At 42.0% G+C, this 15,157-nt stretch overlaps 1 protein-coding gene across 7 annotated transcripts in view; it reads right to left on the bottom strand.

Moving 5' to 3' along the window:
- The window catches only part of NRIP3 (nuclear receptor interacting protein 3), a 105,642-nt gene that overhangs the window by 69,846 nt on the left and 20,639 nt on the right, over nt 1-15,157 (bottom strand). For 5 of the 7 annotated variants that reach the window (XM_089778635.1, XM_089778636.1, XM_089778634.1 and 2 more), the window contains 6 exons: nt 14,499-14,621; nt 13,889-14,005; nt 13,368-13,454; nt 12,513-12,617; nt 10,188-10,343; nt 9,621-9,824 (listed from right to left, as the gene is read on the bottom strand). In XM_089778635.1, the coding sequence (XP_089634761.1) occupies nt 9,621-9,824; nt 10,188-10,343; nt 12,513-12,617; nt 13,368-13,452 (550 nt within the window). In that variant the 5' untranslated portion in view covers nt 13,453-13,454; nt 13,889-14,005; nt 14,499-14,621. Of the gene's footprint in view, nt 1-9,620; nt 9,825-10,187; nt 10,344-12,512; nt 12,618-13,367; nt 13,455-13,888; nt 14,006-14,493; nt 14,622-15,157 lie in introns of all 7 variants that reach the window. The other 2 variants (XM_089778638.1, XM_089778633.1) reach the window with 2 other exon arrangements.

Below are 15,157 nucleotides of genomic sequence, written 5' to 3'. Positions count from 1 at the left end.
TTATTCCTCAACAAGTTTTGCAAAAACTTGAGGGTTTCTCAAAAATCAAAAAGGGGGTGTGATGCCAAAAAGTTTGGGAACCACTGGTCTAGACAGTACTTAGTCCTGCCGAGAGGGCAGGGGACTGGACTCGATGACCTCTCGAGGTCCCTTCCAGTTCTACTGTTCTATGATTCTATGATAATAGGTAGCAGGTATAAAAAAAACAAAAGGAAGTTTTTCATCACACAACGCACAGTCAACCTGTGGAACTCCTTGCCAGAGGAAGTTGTGAAGACCAGGACTTTAACAGGGTCCAAAAAAGAGCTAGATACATTCACAGAGGTTAAGTCCATCAATGTCTATTAGCCAGGACAGGTAGGAATGGTGTCCCTAGCCGCTGTTTATTAGAGGCTGGAAATGGATGACAGGAGAGGGATCATATGATAATTCTCTGTTCTGTTCACTCCCTCTGGGATACCTGGCATTGACCACTGTTGGCAGATGGGATACTGGGCCAGATGGACCTTTGGTCTGACCCAGTGTGTTCATTCTTATGTTATTATCTCACTACGGGACCTCATTTTTCAGGGTCCCAGGCCTTTCAAAAAGAAACACACAGTAAAAGCATTTGGATCAAAAATTCTCACTGTTTCCATCTCACAGCACTTCCAATGACTAATTCCTAGAGAGAGATACTGGGGTCCTCTTCGGAGTAGAGGAATTTGTGCACAGCCTCCTACACGGAGCAGCAAGAGCATTTTCTGCTGACAGGATTGTGCACAACCACAAGATTATGACGTAATTTACACTCTGACCAGACTGCATTCAGACAGCCAAAGAGTTCCATTGGGATCCTTTCAGGATAACTTTCTATCCTGGTATCATGTTTGACATCATTCCATTACAGAAAACAGTGCCAGTCTCTAATCCAACAGACACTTGGTCTGCAGATCACTCTTCTATGTAGATAAAATGGGGCAGTGGTTACACTGCTAGCCTGGGACTTGTGGAATCTAGGTTCAATTTCCCCCACTATCAGACTTCCTGTGTGACTGTGGGCAAGTCTCATGGTCTCTCTCTGCCTCAGTTTCCAGCTGTAAAATTAAGATTATAGTACATCCCTTTGTCTCTGGAGTGTTGTGAGGCGAATACAACTTAGATAGTAATAAGGTGGGTGCATAATGGGCTTCATAACCATTCTCAGAGAGTAGTTATTAACAGTTTACAATCATGCTAGAAGGGCATAACAAATGGGGTTCCTCAGGGGTCTGTTTTGGGACCGGTTCTGTTCAATATCTTCATCAACGATTTAGGTATTAGAATAGAGAGTACACTTATTAAGTTTCCAGATGATACAAAGCTGGGAGGGGTTGCAACTGCTTTGGAGGATAGGGTCAAATTTCAAAATAATCTGGACAAACTGGAGAAATGGTCTGAGGTAAATAGGATGAAGTTTAATAAGGACAAATGCAAAGTACTCCACTTAGGAAGGAACAATCCATTTCACATATACAGAATGGGAAGCGACTGTCTAGGAAAGAGTACTGCAGAAAGAGATCTCGGGGGTCATAGTGGACCACAAGCTAAATATGAGTCAATAGTGTGACAGTGTTGCAAAAAAAGCAAACATGATTCTGGGGTATATTAACAGGAGTGTTGTGAGCAAGACATGAGAAGACATTCTTCCGCTCTACTCTGCGCTGATTAGGCCTCCATAGGAGTATTGTGTTCAGTTCTGGCCATCACATTTCAAGAAAGATGTGGAGAAGGTCCAGAGAAGAATAACAAGAATGATTAAAGGTCTAGAAGAGTACATGAGCTATGAGGGAAGACTGAAAGAACTGGGCTTGTTTACTTTAGAAAAGAGAAGACTGAGAGGGGACATGATAGTGGTTTTCAGGTATCTAACAGGGTGTGACAAGGAGGAGAGAGAAAAATTGTTCTCCTTGGCCTCTGAGGATAGAGGAGACAAGAGGATAGACATGAAGCAATGGGCTTAAGCTGCAGCAAGAGAGGTTTAGGTTAGCAGCCCTTTAGGAAAAACTTCCTAACTGTCAGGGTGGTTAAACACTGGAATAAATTGCCTAGGGAGGTTGTGGAGATAAATTGCCTAGGGATATTGGAGATATTTAAGAGCAAGTTAGACAAACATTTGTCAAGGATGGTTTAACTCTAGACTGTGCTTGGAATCCTGCCATGAAGACAGGGGACAGGACTCAATGACCTCTTGAGGTCCCTTCCACTTCTAGTGTTCTATGATTCTATTGTTCTATGATTGTTGATAATGTGCTGAGGGCTGCAGATGACAAAAATATTGTCAATTAGAGTGTCCATGTTAAATGAGCTAACAGAATGGGCTCTAAGTCTTCTAGGTACCTGGCATTTGGCTTTTATTTTATCCTTGACTAGGACAAAGGATTAATGGACACAAATCAGATATTTGAAATGGTAACACACAGAAACCTGTTGGGGAACATTTTCAACTTGCCCAGATACTCACTAATGCATCTAAAAGTGTCTGTATTTTCAAAGCAATTTGAAAAGCCAGCTTGAAAGGGAAACTGTGAAACTTGGTTTCATTTATAAGTTTGACACCTTGAACAGAGGTTTAAACAAAGACCTGACGTGTATGAGTCGCTACATTCCACATCCTAATGACATAAAAAGCCAAACACTGGGTACTTAGACTACTTAGAGCCCACTATATTAGCCTCATTTAGCATGGACACTCTAATTGACAGTATTTTTTCTCAATTTTTCCCCCCTTTTCTGTCCCTCCCCATTCCCTTCTCTTTCTCTGGTATTTATTGGTATCCTGGACCCCTTAATTCCATCCATCTGAAGAAGTGGGTTGTGCCCACGAAAGCTCATGATGCCATCTACATGTTTTGTTAGTCTCTAAGGTGCTGCAGGACTATTCATTGTTGTTTTTTTTAATTTTTCAGTTACAGAGTTACACTGCTATCCCTCTAAAGCTTTTGTACAGAGAAAAGGTCTTTTGTTTCCAGGGTCAAACATGTGTTTCTAGTTACACAAATATTAGATCTGGTCAACTAGCAAAATTTCCATCCTGTGTTAAAAATTGTGATATCTCAAAATTTGTTTTCATCCCAGATTGGGACAAAATGGCATCAATTTTTTTTTTCATGGAATAAAAAGGTATGAAAAAAATTAGTTCAAGGTATTTCTGACCAAAACAAAACCTTTCAACTTTCTCAAATGTAAATATTTTATTTCTGTTTGTTGAACTGAATCAGAAAGCTTAATTTCAATTCTATTTTATGTTAATCTGTGCCCTACCACTTCTAAAACACTGCCCTGAGGTCCCCACTCTTCTCTCTTGGCTAGGTATGCTAGACTACATCTCCCATGATGCAGCATCACCACATAACTTCCATGAGGGACCCTGTTGTCTCAACCAGGGGAGACATTGTGGTGTGTCAGATCAGATATAGTCCATTTTGAAAGAAAGTAGCCAACCAGCTCTAATGAACATGCTTTTTAAATTGCATATGCCATAAAGAGGAGAGACAGGGAACATTGTTAACATCCAATCCTTCCCCTAAAATAACAACAGGCCAGGCAGTAGCTCACTGAGAGCCAAAATCTGCTTTGGGACACACTCTTTCAGTCTTCTCACTGATCTCAATGTGCTACTGCAGGAGTGTCACCAAGAGCAGAGTTTGCCCTCCACTCCCCTCTCCTCTCCCCCGCCATCTAAGCTCTGAAGTAATTTCCTGAGCACTCATTCCTGCTGGGGGTATCAATTTCAAAATGGCATCGCCAAATCAGCCTTGCACCTATATGCTTAATCCTATATGCAGGGCTCGCCAGCCACGCTGTCCGGCGATCTGCGCATGCACAGATCGCCCAAACCGGCTCTTCCGGGTTACAATCTACACACCACGGGCGAGTAGATTGTATAATTTGTTGAGCCCTGCCTATATGTGAAGGATAACAAGAAAGGTTTCTACAGGTATTTTAGCAATAAGAGGGTCATCAGAGAGGGCGTAGGGTCCTTACTGGATGAGGGAGGTAACCTAGGCTACGTCTAGACTGCAAGCCTCTTTCGAAAGAGGCTTTTTCGAAAGATACTTTCGAAAAAGCCTCTTTCAAAAAAGAGCGTCTAGACTGCAACCAGTACTTTTGAAAAAGCAAGCTCCTTTTTCGAAAGAGAGCACCCAGGCAGTCTGGATGCTCTCTTTCGAAAAAGAACAGTTTGCATTACATAGTGCCTTTTTTCGAAAGAGCACTTTCGAAAAAAGGCGTTATTCCTCGTGCAATGAGGAGTACCGCTGTCGAAAGAAAAGCCACATTCTTTCGATTTAATTTCGAAAGAACGCGGCTGTAGTCTAGGGAAAAGCTGAAGGACTCAATGCTTTCTTTGCCTCTGTCTTCACGGACAAGATCAGCTCCCAGACAAATGCACAATGCAACGCAGTATGGGAAGGAGGTGGACAGCCCTTGGTGGGGAAAGAACAAGTTAGGAACTATTTCAAAAAGCTAAACATACACAAATCCATGGGTCCGGACTTAGTGCATCCGAGGGTACTGAGGGAGTTGGCAAATGTCACTGCGGAGCCTTTGGCCATTATCTTTGAAAACTCGTGGAGATCGGGAGAGATCCTGGATGACTGGAAAAAGGCAAATGTGGTGCCCATCTTTAAAAAAGAGAATTAGGACAATCGAGGGAACTACAGACCAGTCAGCCTTACCTCAGTCCCCGGAAAAATCATGGAGGGGAACCTCAAGGAATCCATTTTGAAGCACTTGGAAGAGGGGAAGTGATCAGGAATAGTCAACATGGATTCACAGAGGGCAAGTCACGCCTGACCAATCTGATTAGCTTCTACGATGAGGTAACTGGCTCGGTGGACATGGGAAAGTCAGTGGATGTAATATATCTTGACTTTAGCAAAGTTTTTGATATGGTCTCCCACAATATTCTTGCCAGCAAGTTAAGGGAATATGGATTGGATAAATGGACTGTAAGATGGATAGAAAGCTGGCTAGACTGTCCAGCCCAACAGGGAGTGATCAATGGCTCAATGTCAGCTTGGCGGTCAGTTTCTAGCAGAGTGCCCCAAGGATCTGTTCTTGGGCCGGTTTTGTTCAACATCTTTCTTAATGACCTGGATGAGGGGATGGATTGCACCCTCAGCAAGTTCACAGATGACACTAAGCTAGGGGGAGAGGTAGATATGCTGGTGGGCAGGGATAGGGTCCAGTGTGACCTGGACAGATTAGAGGATTGGGCCAAAAGAAATCTGATGAGGTTCAACAAGACAAGTGCAGAGTTCTGCACTAGGGGTGGAAGAATCCTAAGCATTGTTACAGGCTGAATGGCTAAGTAGCAGTTCTGCAGAAAAGGACCTGAGGATTACAGTGGATGAGAAGCTGGATATGAGTCAACAGTGTTCCCTTGTAGCCAAGAAGGCTAATGGAATATTAGGGTACATTAGGAGGAGCACTGCCAGCAGATCTAGAGAAGTGATTATTCCCGTTCATTCAGCTCTGGTGAGGCCACATCTGGAATATTGTGTCCAGTTCTGGGCCCCCCACTACAAAAAGGATGTGGACGCATTGGAGGGGATCCAGCGGAGGGCAACCAAAATGATAAGGTGGCTGGAGCATATGACTAGTTAGGAGAGGCTAAGGGAGTTGGGTCTGTTTAGTCTGCAGAAGCGAAGAGTGAGGGGGACTTTTGATAGCAGCCTTCAACTTCCTGAAGGGAGGTTCCAAAGAGGATGGAGAAAGGCTGTTCACAGTAGTGACAGATGGCAGAACAAGGAGCAATGGTCTCAAGTTACAGTGGGAGAGGTCTAGGTTGGATATTAGGAAAAACTATTTCACTAGGAGGATGGTGAAGCACTGGAATGGGTTACATAGGGAGGTGGTAGAATCTCCATCCCTAGAGGTTTTTAAGTTTCGGCTTGACAAAGCCCTGCCTGGTTTGATTTAGTTGGGATTGGTCCTGCCTAGGGCAGGGGGCTGGACTTGATGACCTCCTGAGGTCTCTTCCAGCTCTATGATTCTTGCCCACTCCTTAATTTTAGTATTCTGCGGAATGTTTTGCTAAATAAGATGGAGACAGAGAACACAGGAAGTGCTCAGCCCTTTTTGGAGTGGAGGTAAAGATTTCTCAAAACAAGTCACAAACCTCATCACTCAACTCTCCATCTCCGAAGAGTCTCATCAATTAAATGGCATGGCGGGAGGCCCTTCCAGCCACAGAGGGACCACAGAAGGCTGATGTTCTGCAATATTGTTGTAGATCTGCTATACTCAAGGTCACGAAGTACAAAGCTGCAGTAAGCGATTCCAGAACCACTGCCCAACAGGGAGGTTGTAGACACACCTTGGAGTTCCAGGGGCATTGCCACTGCAACTGCAAGCTGCTTAAATCTGCTTATAAGCCTCATTTGGGAGGGCTCACAACCTGTAGTCTATGGTAGTAGCTTCTACTGGTCATCTTCTTATAGTGGCATCCATCCATGTAATAGCAAACAAACCCCAATTACTCAGGCACCCCACAGCATGCCTACCAGCTTGGGGTGGTAGAGGATGATTCCCTCCCACACCTCCTGCACTGGGGCCTGTGCAAAATCCATTTACACAGAGGACAAGGATTCCCCAGTTATGCATATCTGATGTTACTGGTAACAGCTGGCTACAAAGCAACCCCCTTTGCAACAGGCTATGCTGAAGATGTGCTTGAGGCTGAGGATCCCCAGCTCTCTCTACGCACTGACAGTTTTCAGCATCTCGTGGAGTTGGTTTCAATAGCGGCAAAGAATGTACCCAAAATCAAAGACTGGGAGAAAACCTTGGCACAGTGGCTGAAGAAAATTCATCTCTATATTTCCATTCACTGTTTCCTATAAAACTTGTCATATGATGCAAGACTGAAACAGCTCCTACTTGTTTATAAAAGTGATCATCAGAATATTACATTTTCATGCATCTTTAGCTATTAATTATTGTGACAGCTGCTAATTATGACATCTAAATATTAGAATTAAAGAAGCACCAACAGGTTACAAAGATTTGTGTCTCCTTGCTTAAAAATCAAGAGTTTCCCAGCCCTCTCCAGTACACAAAGAGTATTTATTCCAGATAGCTTCACGTCAAGGGATGGTGCACACATAGATATTCACTATGGATCGTTAAGAGGACATAGCCCATACTCAATCCCATCTCCTGTTTACAGATTGTTCAAACATGAGTCACTTATCTACTACCCAACAAACTGAGTATGTAGCTAAACAGAAAGATGTGTTATCCAGGGGACACAGATCTTTCTTTAAGCTCAATTATACATTCCTTTCTCATGGCAATTAGCACCTGCCTACAAAGTTACCAGAGAAAACTGTGGCACTAGGGATGGCATAGATACCCTTCTCTAAGCAGGAAACCTAAGAAAAATATTAAACTCAAATTCTGTTGTGACATCATTTGTTAAAATAAAGCTAAAAAGTTTGATTCTCTTCTAACAAAACCACAAAATGCAAGATACCCCACGATACATGGGAAATACCCTGTTTGAAACAAGGTCTAAAGAGTTGCAAACAAGGCAAAAATCAGAAATTCCATTGGCCTTTTTTTGCTTCCGCTGCCCCATCCAGCAACCTGCTTGTTTTTCTTCAGATAAACAAAAGAAGCAATTGCCCCCAGTACACTTCATTTTTGTAGCCACTGTCTTTGTTTGTCTTCAATGCCCATTAAAATCCCATTCTTGAATCTCATGCAGCTGTTTTTTAAAGTGAGATCTTTTCTGATGGGAAAAAAAGAGGGGAGCCCTGTGCCCCAGGGAGCCAGGATTGCTGGTTACAAAGACATTTAAATGTTCTTACCCTCTTTTCAACCCTTTTGTCTTTGAGCATTTGACCGTATTGACAAACACTATGGTATCTCAGTGACTAAAGTGCACTTCATAAAAGAGGTCATGATCCAGCATCTAGCCATTTCCTTACAATTCATTCCTTGACTTTATAGGGAAAACTCAAAAATAACTGATGCAAAGAGATTCCTAAGTAGCATTCTTGAAGTTATTGTTTTTAACTGTTTACAGCTGTTAAGCTGGTGGTCACATGGAGGGGTGATGTGTCTTAGGGATTTATGTCTATTGTTGTGAAAGCAAGCAGGTTAGCAATACGAAAAACACTTTCCTCTTTCACTTGAGAATTTATTTCCTGTCAGCTTCTCAATGTGAAAAAAATTGTTAGCTGGCAGACAGGCCTTTGTGTTTCTTTTTAAATGTTTTTCACACTTTGTCTTTTAGAGTCCCAGGGCCATACAACATGGAAACCATGGGAATCCTTGAATGGATAAAAGGGTTTGTGAATTACTGAAAGGAGAAACTGAGGCAGGGGGCTGCTCACAGAACCAACCCAGGCCAAATAGAGGTGCTTGAGAGGTGACTGGTCCATAGACATTGATTCACTCCACATGCAGATGTGCTGATTCAGGAATAAGAATGCATTATTACCAATTAGCTGTTTGAAATAAGACATTCATTATCAAAGAAGAGAATCCTCACAAGGACTGAAACAGGAAGGGCTACTCCAGAATAACTTCCTGTGTAGACAAGACCATACTACTTCCTTGAGAAGATGGGAGTAGAAATCTGATCGTTCACCTCTAAGCACTTTATTCCTCAACCACTTGAGCTAGAACTTCTACAGCTAGTAGTGGTAGTAGGTCTCTTTCTTGGCCTGCCACCAGAGCAGTCTGGGCACTGTGTATATCCAGCTCTCTTGGATTTGGCCTCCTTGTAAATGTATAATAATTACGTTTTCTTAACTATCTAAAATTGAGAGTTGCATCCAAGTTTGACCAGAGTTTGCACATCCAGAGCAGAAAATCTATTCTGTAGTTTAACAGGCTGTTGCTAACAAAATATCAAATTTAGTTTCACAAACATTTTAAAAGGCTTGTTGGTTTGCTCTCATAGTTACATACTGCATACGCTATGCAACTTGAATTAGCTGTTATACTCATTAGGCCCTTATTAACATAATATCTGACCTTTAAACCTTTGTCCTTTGAAAGCATTCATCGCTGGCCTCACAGTGTCACCAACCAATGCCAGGGTCATTAGGATTTGGTTGGTGTTCCACTATAAAAATCCTGTTTTCTGTGAGTTTATAACACAGCTGTAAAGCATCTTGTCACACGAGGTCTCAACAAGCACAGAGAATGTGACTTCATTAAAATCTGCTTTCGGTTGTTGGGGTTTTTTGTACTAGTCAAAGATGACAGGTTTGCATATTCAGACACTAAGTGAAAATTAAACCAAAATACATTAACTTCATAATTTAAAATTATCTTTGGTAAACTACAAGGACAATTAAAGATAAATACTATCCCCAGTTCCTAATGTTTTATAAGCAATATGTCATCTACAAGACAAAGTAGAATAGAGAACTTGCTTTGTTGCCTAAATCATACATGCTCTGACCCAGAGATAAATTCCTATTTGTGCAGAATATCTCACACATCCTTATACTGTGTTCTTTTTCAGTCTGGTGAAGTTCCCTCTCTCTCCATCCTTCAATGTTCACCAGTCTTGAGAAAGATACTGAAACTGATGCAAAAGGATTTGTCCCAAAATTAGGTTTGTCCCACATTGTACTTACCGCATCTGTTATCCACACGCATTTGTCCCATGCCACAGGACTCCTGTGGATCTGAGAGCCCGGGAGACATTCTGGACATTTCATGGTCCATGCCAGAGACACAAACATGGAATTGCTCCCTGCTGATTGCCTTCCTCAAGATTCTAATTGTTTTGCGGAGTTGCTTCTCGGTCCTTTTTCGAGCACAACTCAAATCACATGTGTCTAAAGGGTAACAGGGGTGAAAATTAAGGGCAGAGAACTTCAGTATAAATGACACCGTGTAATAATACTTGGGTTAAAATACAGATCAACGCAAACTGAGAATGCAAACTGTGTGAAGCAGGCATGAAATCTTTCACCAGCAGGCCAGAAAAAAAAATGAAATGGACAATTTTTAATGACTGTAGTTTTCTGATCCTGGGAAGCAAGCATATATATTATATTTTCCAAATCAATAAAATGAAGCTTCAAAAACAGGAGATACTTTTTCATTATTATTTTTTGCATAAAGAGAATGAAAGAAAGAAATTAAGGATCAAACTGCAAGAAGCTTTCCATTGCATCTTGGATTGTTTTCCAACCAACCTGTCATCTCCTTTTGGTTTGTTTCAAGCTTCAAGTCCACTGTGATAAACATTTCTTTAGCTGTTGTAGGTTTGCCGAAGGCTCCAAAATCTTTCTTGCCAGAGCTGCACTTTAGGTTTACATAGCAGAAGCTCTCCATTACTGAGTTATGATTATCTGTATGAACAAAAGTAAAGAAAGCAAAAACTTGGCTAAAGATGTTATTGGACATTCACTACAGCTCAGTAAATATTTTGTTATGAAGACTGCTAATGGACTAAATGATTAATTCCAGATGCTAATAAACTACAAGCAACTGGACTGAATCCTTAGCTAAGGGACTTCGCTGTAGATTGAGTGACTTCAGTGGACCAATAGAAATTTATATCAGCCAAACATTTGGCTTCACTGTATGTAAGGTACTGTCTACACTGAAATTATAACCTTGCTAAAGCTGCCAGGCATGACTGCTGCTAGCAGGGCCCTAATGTGTCTTCTTTGGCCTGTGTAAATATATTAGAACCATGCTATTCCCTGTGCAGAATGTGTTAAACTTTAGTTCAGTTTTCAAGGGGAAATCCCTAGCCTGCTCTAGTCTGAGAATGTGTGAAAACCATGATAGCTCACCACAGTGTTTCCACACAACTGGACCTGGTCCCAGTATGCACAGGACTTATGGAAATTATTGTTTAAGGTTTCCCTAAGGAAACAAATTAAATTTAAGAAAACATCCTGAGCACGTTTTGATTCTGGGATAAATATGTGCTCTTGCTAAGTGTCTCGTACCAATGATCACACCTATTCTTTCAAAGCCAAACAAACTGACATGTTGATTTATTTGGTTCTTCATGTTCAATAAAGTAAAAGATTGGCCATGATGTGTCCACATGCCAAGTCCTCATTCTGCAAGGACATCTTCTGTGATTTATAAAGAACTAGGAGATTTACTCGGCATTGCTTGGATCCTTACTCAATTAAATTTGGGGGTGGGGGATGGGGTTGAGAAAATAAAATGAAAATGTCCATGCTTCATTTAAATCATTGCTCTGGGATGGGGATGGGGAAGAAGGGTTCATATGCAGGCTGTCCTGGGGAGAAGACCAGCCCAGATCTCCTTCACAGCAGCAGCTTGGGGCCAGACTAAAAGAGTCTTCATGGCTGCTGCAGCTCCAGTGGGCACAGCCAGAGGAGGGGTGCATGTTCCCCAGCTAGGGCAGATTCAGGTTCATCTGTCTTCTGCACCACCCCTGCCAGAGCGAAGAATGCTGCAACTGTGCACTTTCCCTCTGCTCTCTGACAAAGGGGAACAGCCAGCAACATTCCTGTACAAATGGGGGGGCGGGTTTCACTCCACTCCTCCCCCCCACACACACACACCACCTCCCCCAAAGGATGGCTGAGAGTTTCAGGGCTGGGACAATTCCAGCCCCTTTCACCTGCCTGCTGATTCTATCTCTTTTCTGTTTGGCTTTATCAGAAGCCATCCCATTCTAGGCACATCCCTTTTTTCTGACACAACCAGACCCTGACCTTGCTTTAAGTTATGACAAGAGGAAGCTGTATATCGCATTGGTGGTCATGGCTCTTACTGTGGAGGAGCTCTAGAACACACAGACAGACAAACTCTCTCAAATATACAGTAGACATTCAGGCTCATCTCAAACAGGGTCCTGTGAGCAGACTTCATTTCCAGCTGCTTTTACAGGTTTCCAGGCTCATCTTTCCAGCAGAAAGAAGCTGGAAACAAGTAGGAGCCAACCTTGTATCCATTAGGCCCTACTGTTAAATAAGTGGAGGAAAAGAGAACCAGGAGCCAAATTTGGAGACCCCAGTCATCAGCAGGAGAAAAGCCAGGAGCTTCTTCAAAATGGCACCAGTGAGACAGTATGATCGCAGGACGGAGGAGACAGAGAAGGCAGGAGATGTGTCTGTTTAGAGAAGCAGGAGAGAAAGGGATCAAGGGGCAGAGTAGCATATGCACTGGGAGATAGGAATTGAACAAGGGATGAGGAGAGCAAATAAGGAGGGTCATCAAAAGGAGGCATTATGAGTAATTTTACTCCACACACACAACACATTAAAGATGATTTTAAAAAAATACAGAAATACTTCACTAGTATGGCTTCTCCATACAATTGCTGCAAGTATTGCCAAGAAGCTGGGTCATCCAAAAAGATGATGACTGGGAAGTGATACGTTTCATAGGATCACAAAGGTGAGGAGAGATAGTCTGCAAAGTTCTTCTGACTATTAAGAGGTAGCCCATGCCATGAAAACGTTTCAGAACCCCTGAACATTCAGAATCCCTGAACTTAAACCTGCTTACATTCATCTATATAAACTCACCTGGTATTATCCATTGCAGATCTTCTTGAAGCATCTCAGTCTTTTTCAAACTACATTTTCCTTCATTAAACTTAACGATTACACTTGCCCTGAGGGTTGAGGTATCTTCAGAGAGAAACAAGGATGTGTTACTTTCAAAAGGGGAAAGGACTAGAAATACTAAGGGGAGGTCAAGCAGGTCACTAACATGACATTATAACCTGTACAATTTTCCATCACTAAAATGCTGCACATGTTTTGTGCAGAGCTGGCATCATTGGAAGGTCCTAGGAGACATCAGTTTTATTTTGCTGGTAAGTTAGTTCAGAACAACAACTGGAATAACAAACTGTGATATATTTTATTTAACACCCAAGGAACAATAATGATCATAGGGCATGAGCTTCACTGAACACAAAGGAGATCAGTCAATTAACATTAGCTGAGGAGCTGTCTCCCTACATTCATCTATCTAGAATAGCCTATATCATCCACTTAGCCCCCAAATGCTTTATAAGTGTTACTACCCAACTAAACAAGCTGTATATATTACAGATAACCATAATATTTCAGTCTGGGTGCTTGAAGAGAGGCACCTAAATCCTGAGCCCTGCACTTCAAATTACCTAATGATCCTTTTCTGTATTCACATTTTCAGGGCTCAGAAATGCAGAGATGCTGGTGAAGCAGCACACAGACTTTGAGGGGGGTCACAGTACATACATAGTACACACTTTGGTAGAGAACAGGGAGAAAAAATGAAGGTTATAAACTGAGGGAGAGGAAACCACAAAACGTGAACAATATACCCCTTCGTTAGTCTGCCCTACTGAAAGAGGTGAGACAAGTCATGCAGCATGTAAATCGAGTAATTACCCAGGTAAGTAGATTCACTCATATTCTGCTGTTTTTTCTTAGGCTGAGAAGGGCTGCCACAGGTAAGAGTGTAGGCGTCTCGCATTCCTGCAGACAGATTACACATGCAGACATTAAAGGCAAGATGCAGACTACACACAGTCTGCAGACATCCATAGGTCTTAAGTCTCAGAGGGGGAACTGTGTTAGTCTGCAAACAAAATGGGGAGTCCTGTGGCATCTTAGAGACTAACAGAATTATCAGAGCATTGGGACAGGCAGTAGCTTGCCTCGCAGCAGGCCGCTAGGTCGATCCAAGATAGTTTGCCAGAGGGCAAACTACCACCTGTCCCAATGCCCCAATAAATCTGTAAAATAATCCTCATAAGAATTTCTAGTGCTTTGGCAGAGATATAAAGAAGAGAAAAAGGTTTCTTTTGTTCCATTACTCATTATAGACTTCCAGAAGAATATGCATTCTTATTCCTAAATTCTTTCTCTAATGGCCTTGTGTTATATTTGTTTTGTTCTATTTGACTTACCAGAAATCAAATGGACCTCAGAGGGACAGTTTAAGATGCACCTATCACTCCCACCATTCTTAATGTAGGAAAGCAAAACTTAGGGTGATATAGTACCAGGCAGCCGCCCCTCTTTCTCTAAACAAAATAAAACACAAACACTCATGGAAGAAGTAAAACATCTGCATTCAATGTAGACACACAAACCTTCAGCTACATCTGCCACATAACTGGTACCAAACTCTGTACATGCAACTAATGGTTCTGTACAGAGAGAATTGGAAGGAAAGAAAATAGTCACGCATAGATCACATACCATACATCATTTCCTTTCAAGTAAAACTATCCCAGAATATTTTTGCATGCAGGCAAACACAATAGTGAATGGAAGAATAAGCCTATATAAAAGCATGGAAAAGAAAGCACCAAGCAAAGCCCCTCAAAGTATCTCCTGTTTTTCACCTGTTTCAACAACGGCCATGATGGCTGACTAAAAGCTAAGGCAGAAAGCTAAAGAAGGAAATTGTGATCTGTGTCTCTTTGCGGGATTGATCAAGATTTTCAGCACTGCCTTGAGCTGCGTAGCCTTCAAGCACACCCAAAGTACAAAAACGTCTTCTATGTACCTTACCAATACAGTCTTTTTTATTCCAGTGTAATTTGTGGCTGGAAAGACACTGGCATTCATAACCTCCCAGTGTGTTCACACAGATCTGCTGGCAGCCTCCATTGTTGATGCTACATTCATTAATATCTAAAGAGGAGGGTGAAAAGGCCTTTTAATATTAATATTAATGAAGCATCATTTTCACTCAGCACTGAATTCACACAAATAAAACTCTGCATAGAAACACTGAACTGTGTGATTTTGATCTGGTTCTATGGGAAGCTTCTGAAAATCTGACCTGATATGCTTCTGCATTTCCTGCTGTCCTTTAGCTGATCAAGATGGTTTAGCTGTGTGTTAAATATATCGCCAAAATTCCAGCCTCAACAATGTGCTTCAGAAGTTCACAGAGCATTATTGGTAGCTATTTATTAAGTTTGGAACAAAAATCAGATGATGGGATACAGCAGTTATCTCCAACCTTTTCATACCCAAGGTCACTTTTTAAATGACAGAACAAGCCAAGATCTACTGCCTCACCCCTTCCTTGAAGCTCAGCCCTCTCTATTCTCCTCCTCTCCTTCACTTGCTATCCCCAACCCTTATACTGGTGCTTTTTTCCCCAATTCTTCCGTAGGAAGAGGTTTTTCCAACATTTGGCCTGTCTAGACTGGACCAAATGT

Source organism: Pelodiscus sinensis, chromosome 5 (genome assembly GCF_052426305.1).
Source record: "Pelodiscus sinensis isolate ZL-2025 chromosome 5, ASM5242630v1, whole genome shotgun sequence".
Classification (NCBI taxonomy): Eukaryota; Metazoa; Chordata; order Testudines; family Trionychidae; genus Pelodiscus; species Pelodiscus sinensis.
This window is presented reverse-complemented; position numbering and strand designations above follow the sequence as displayed.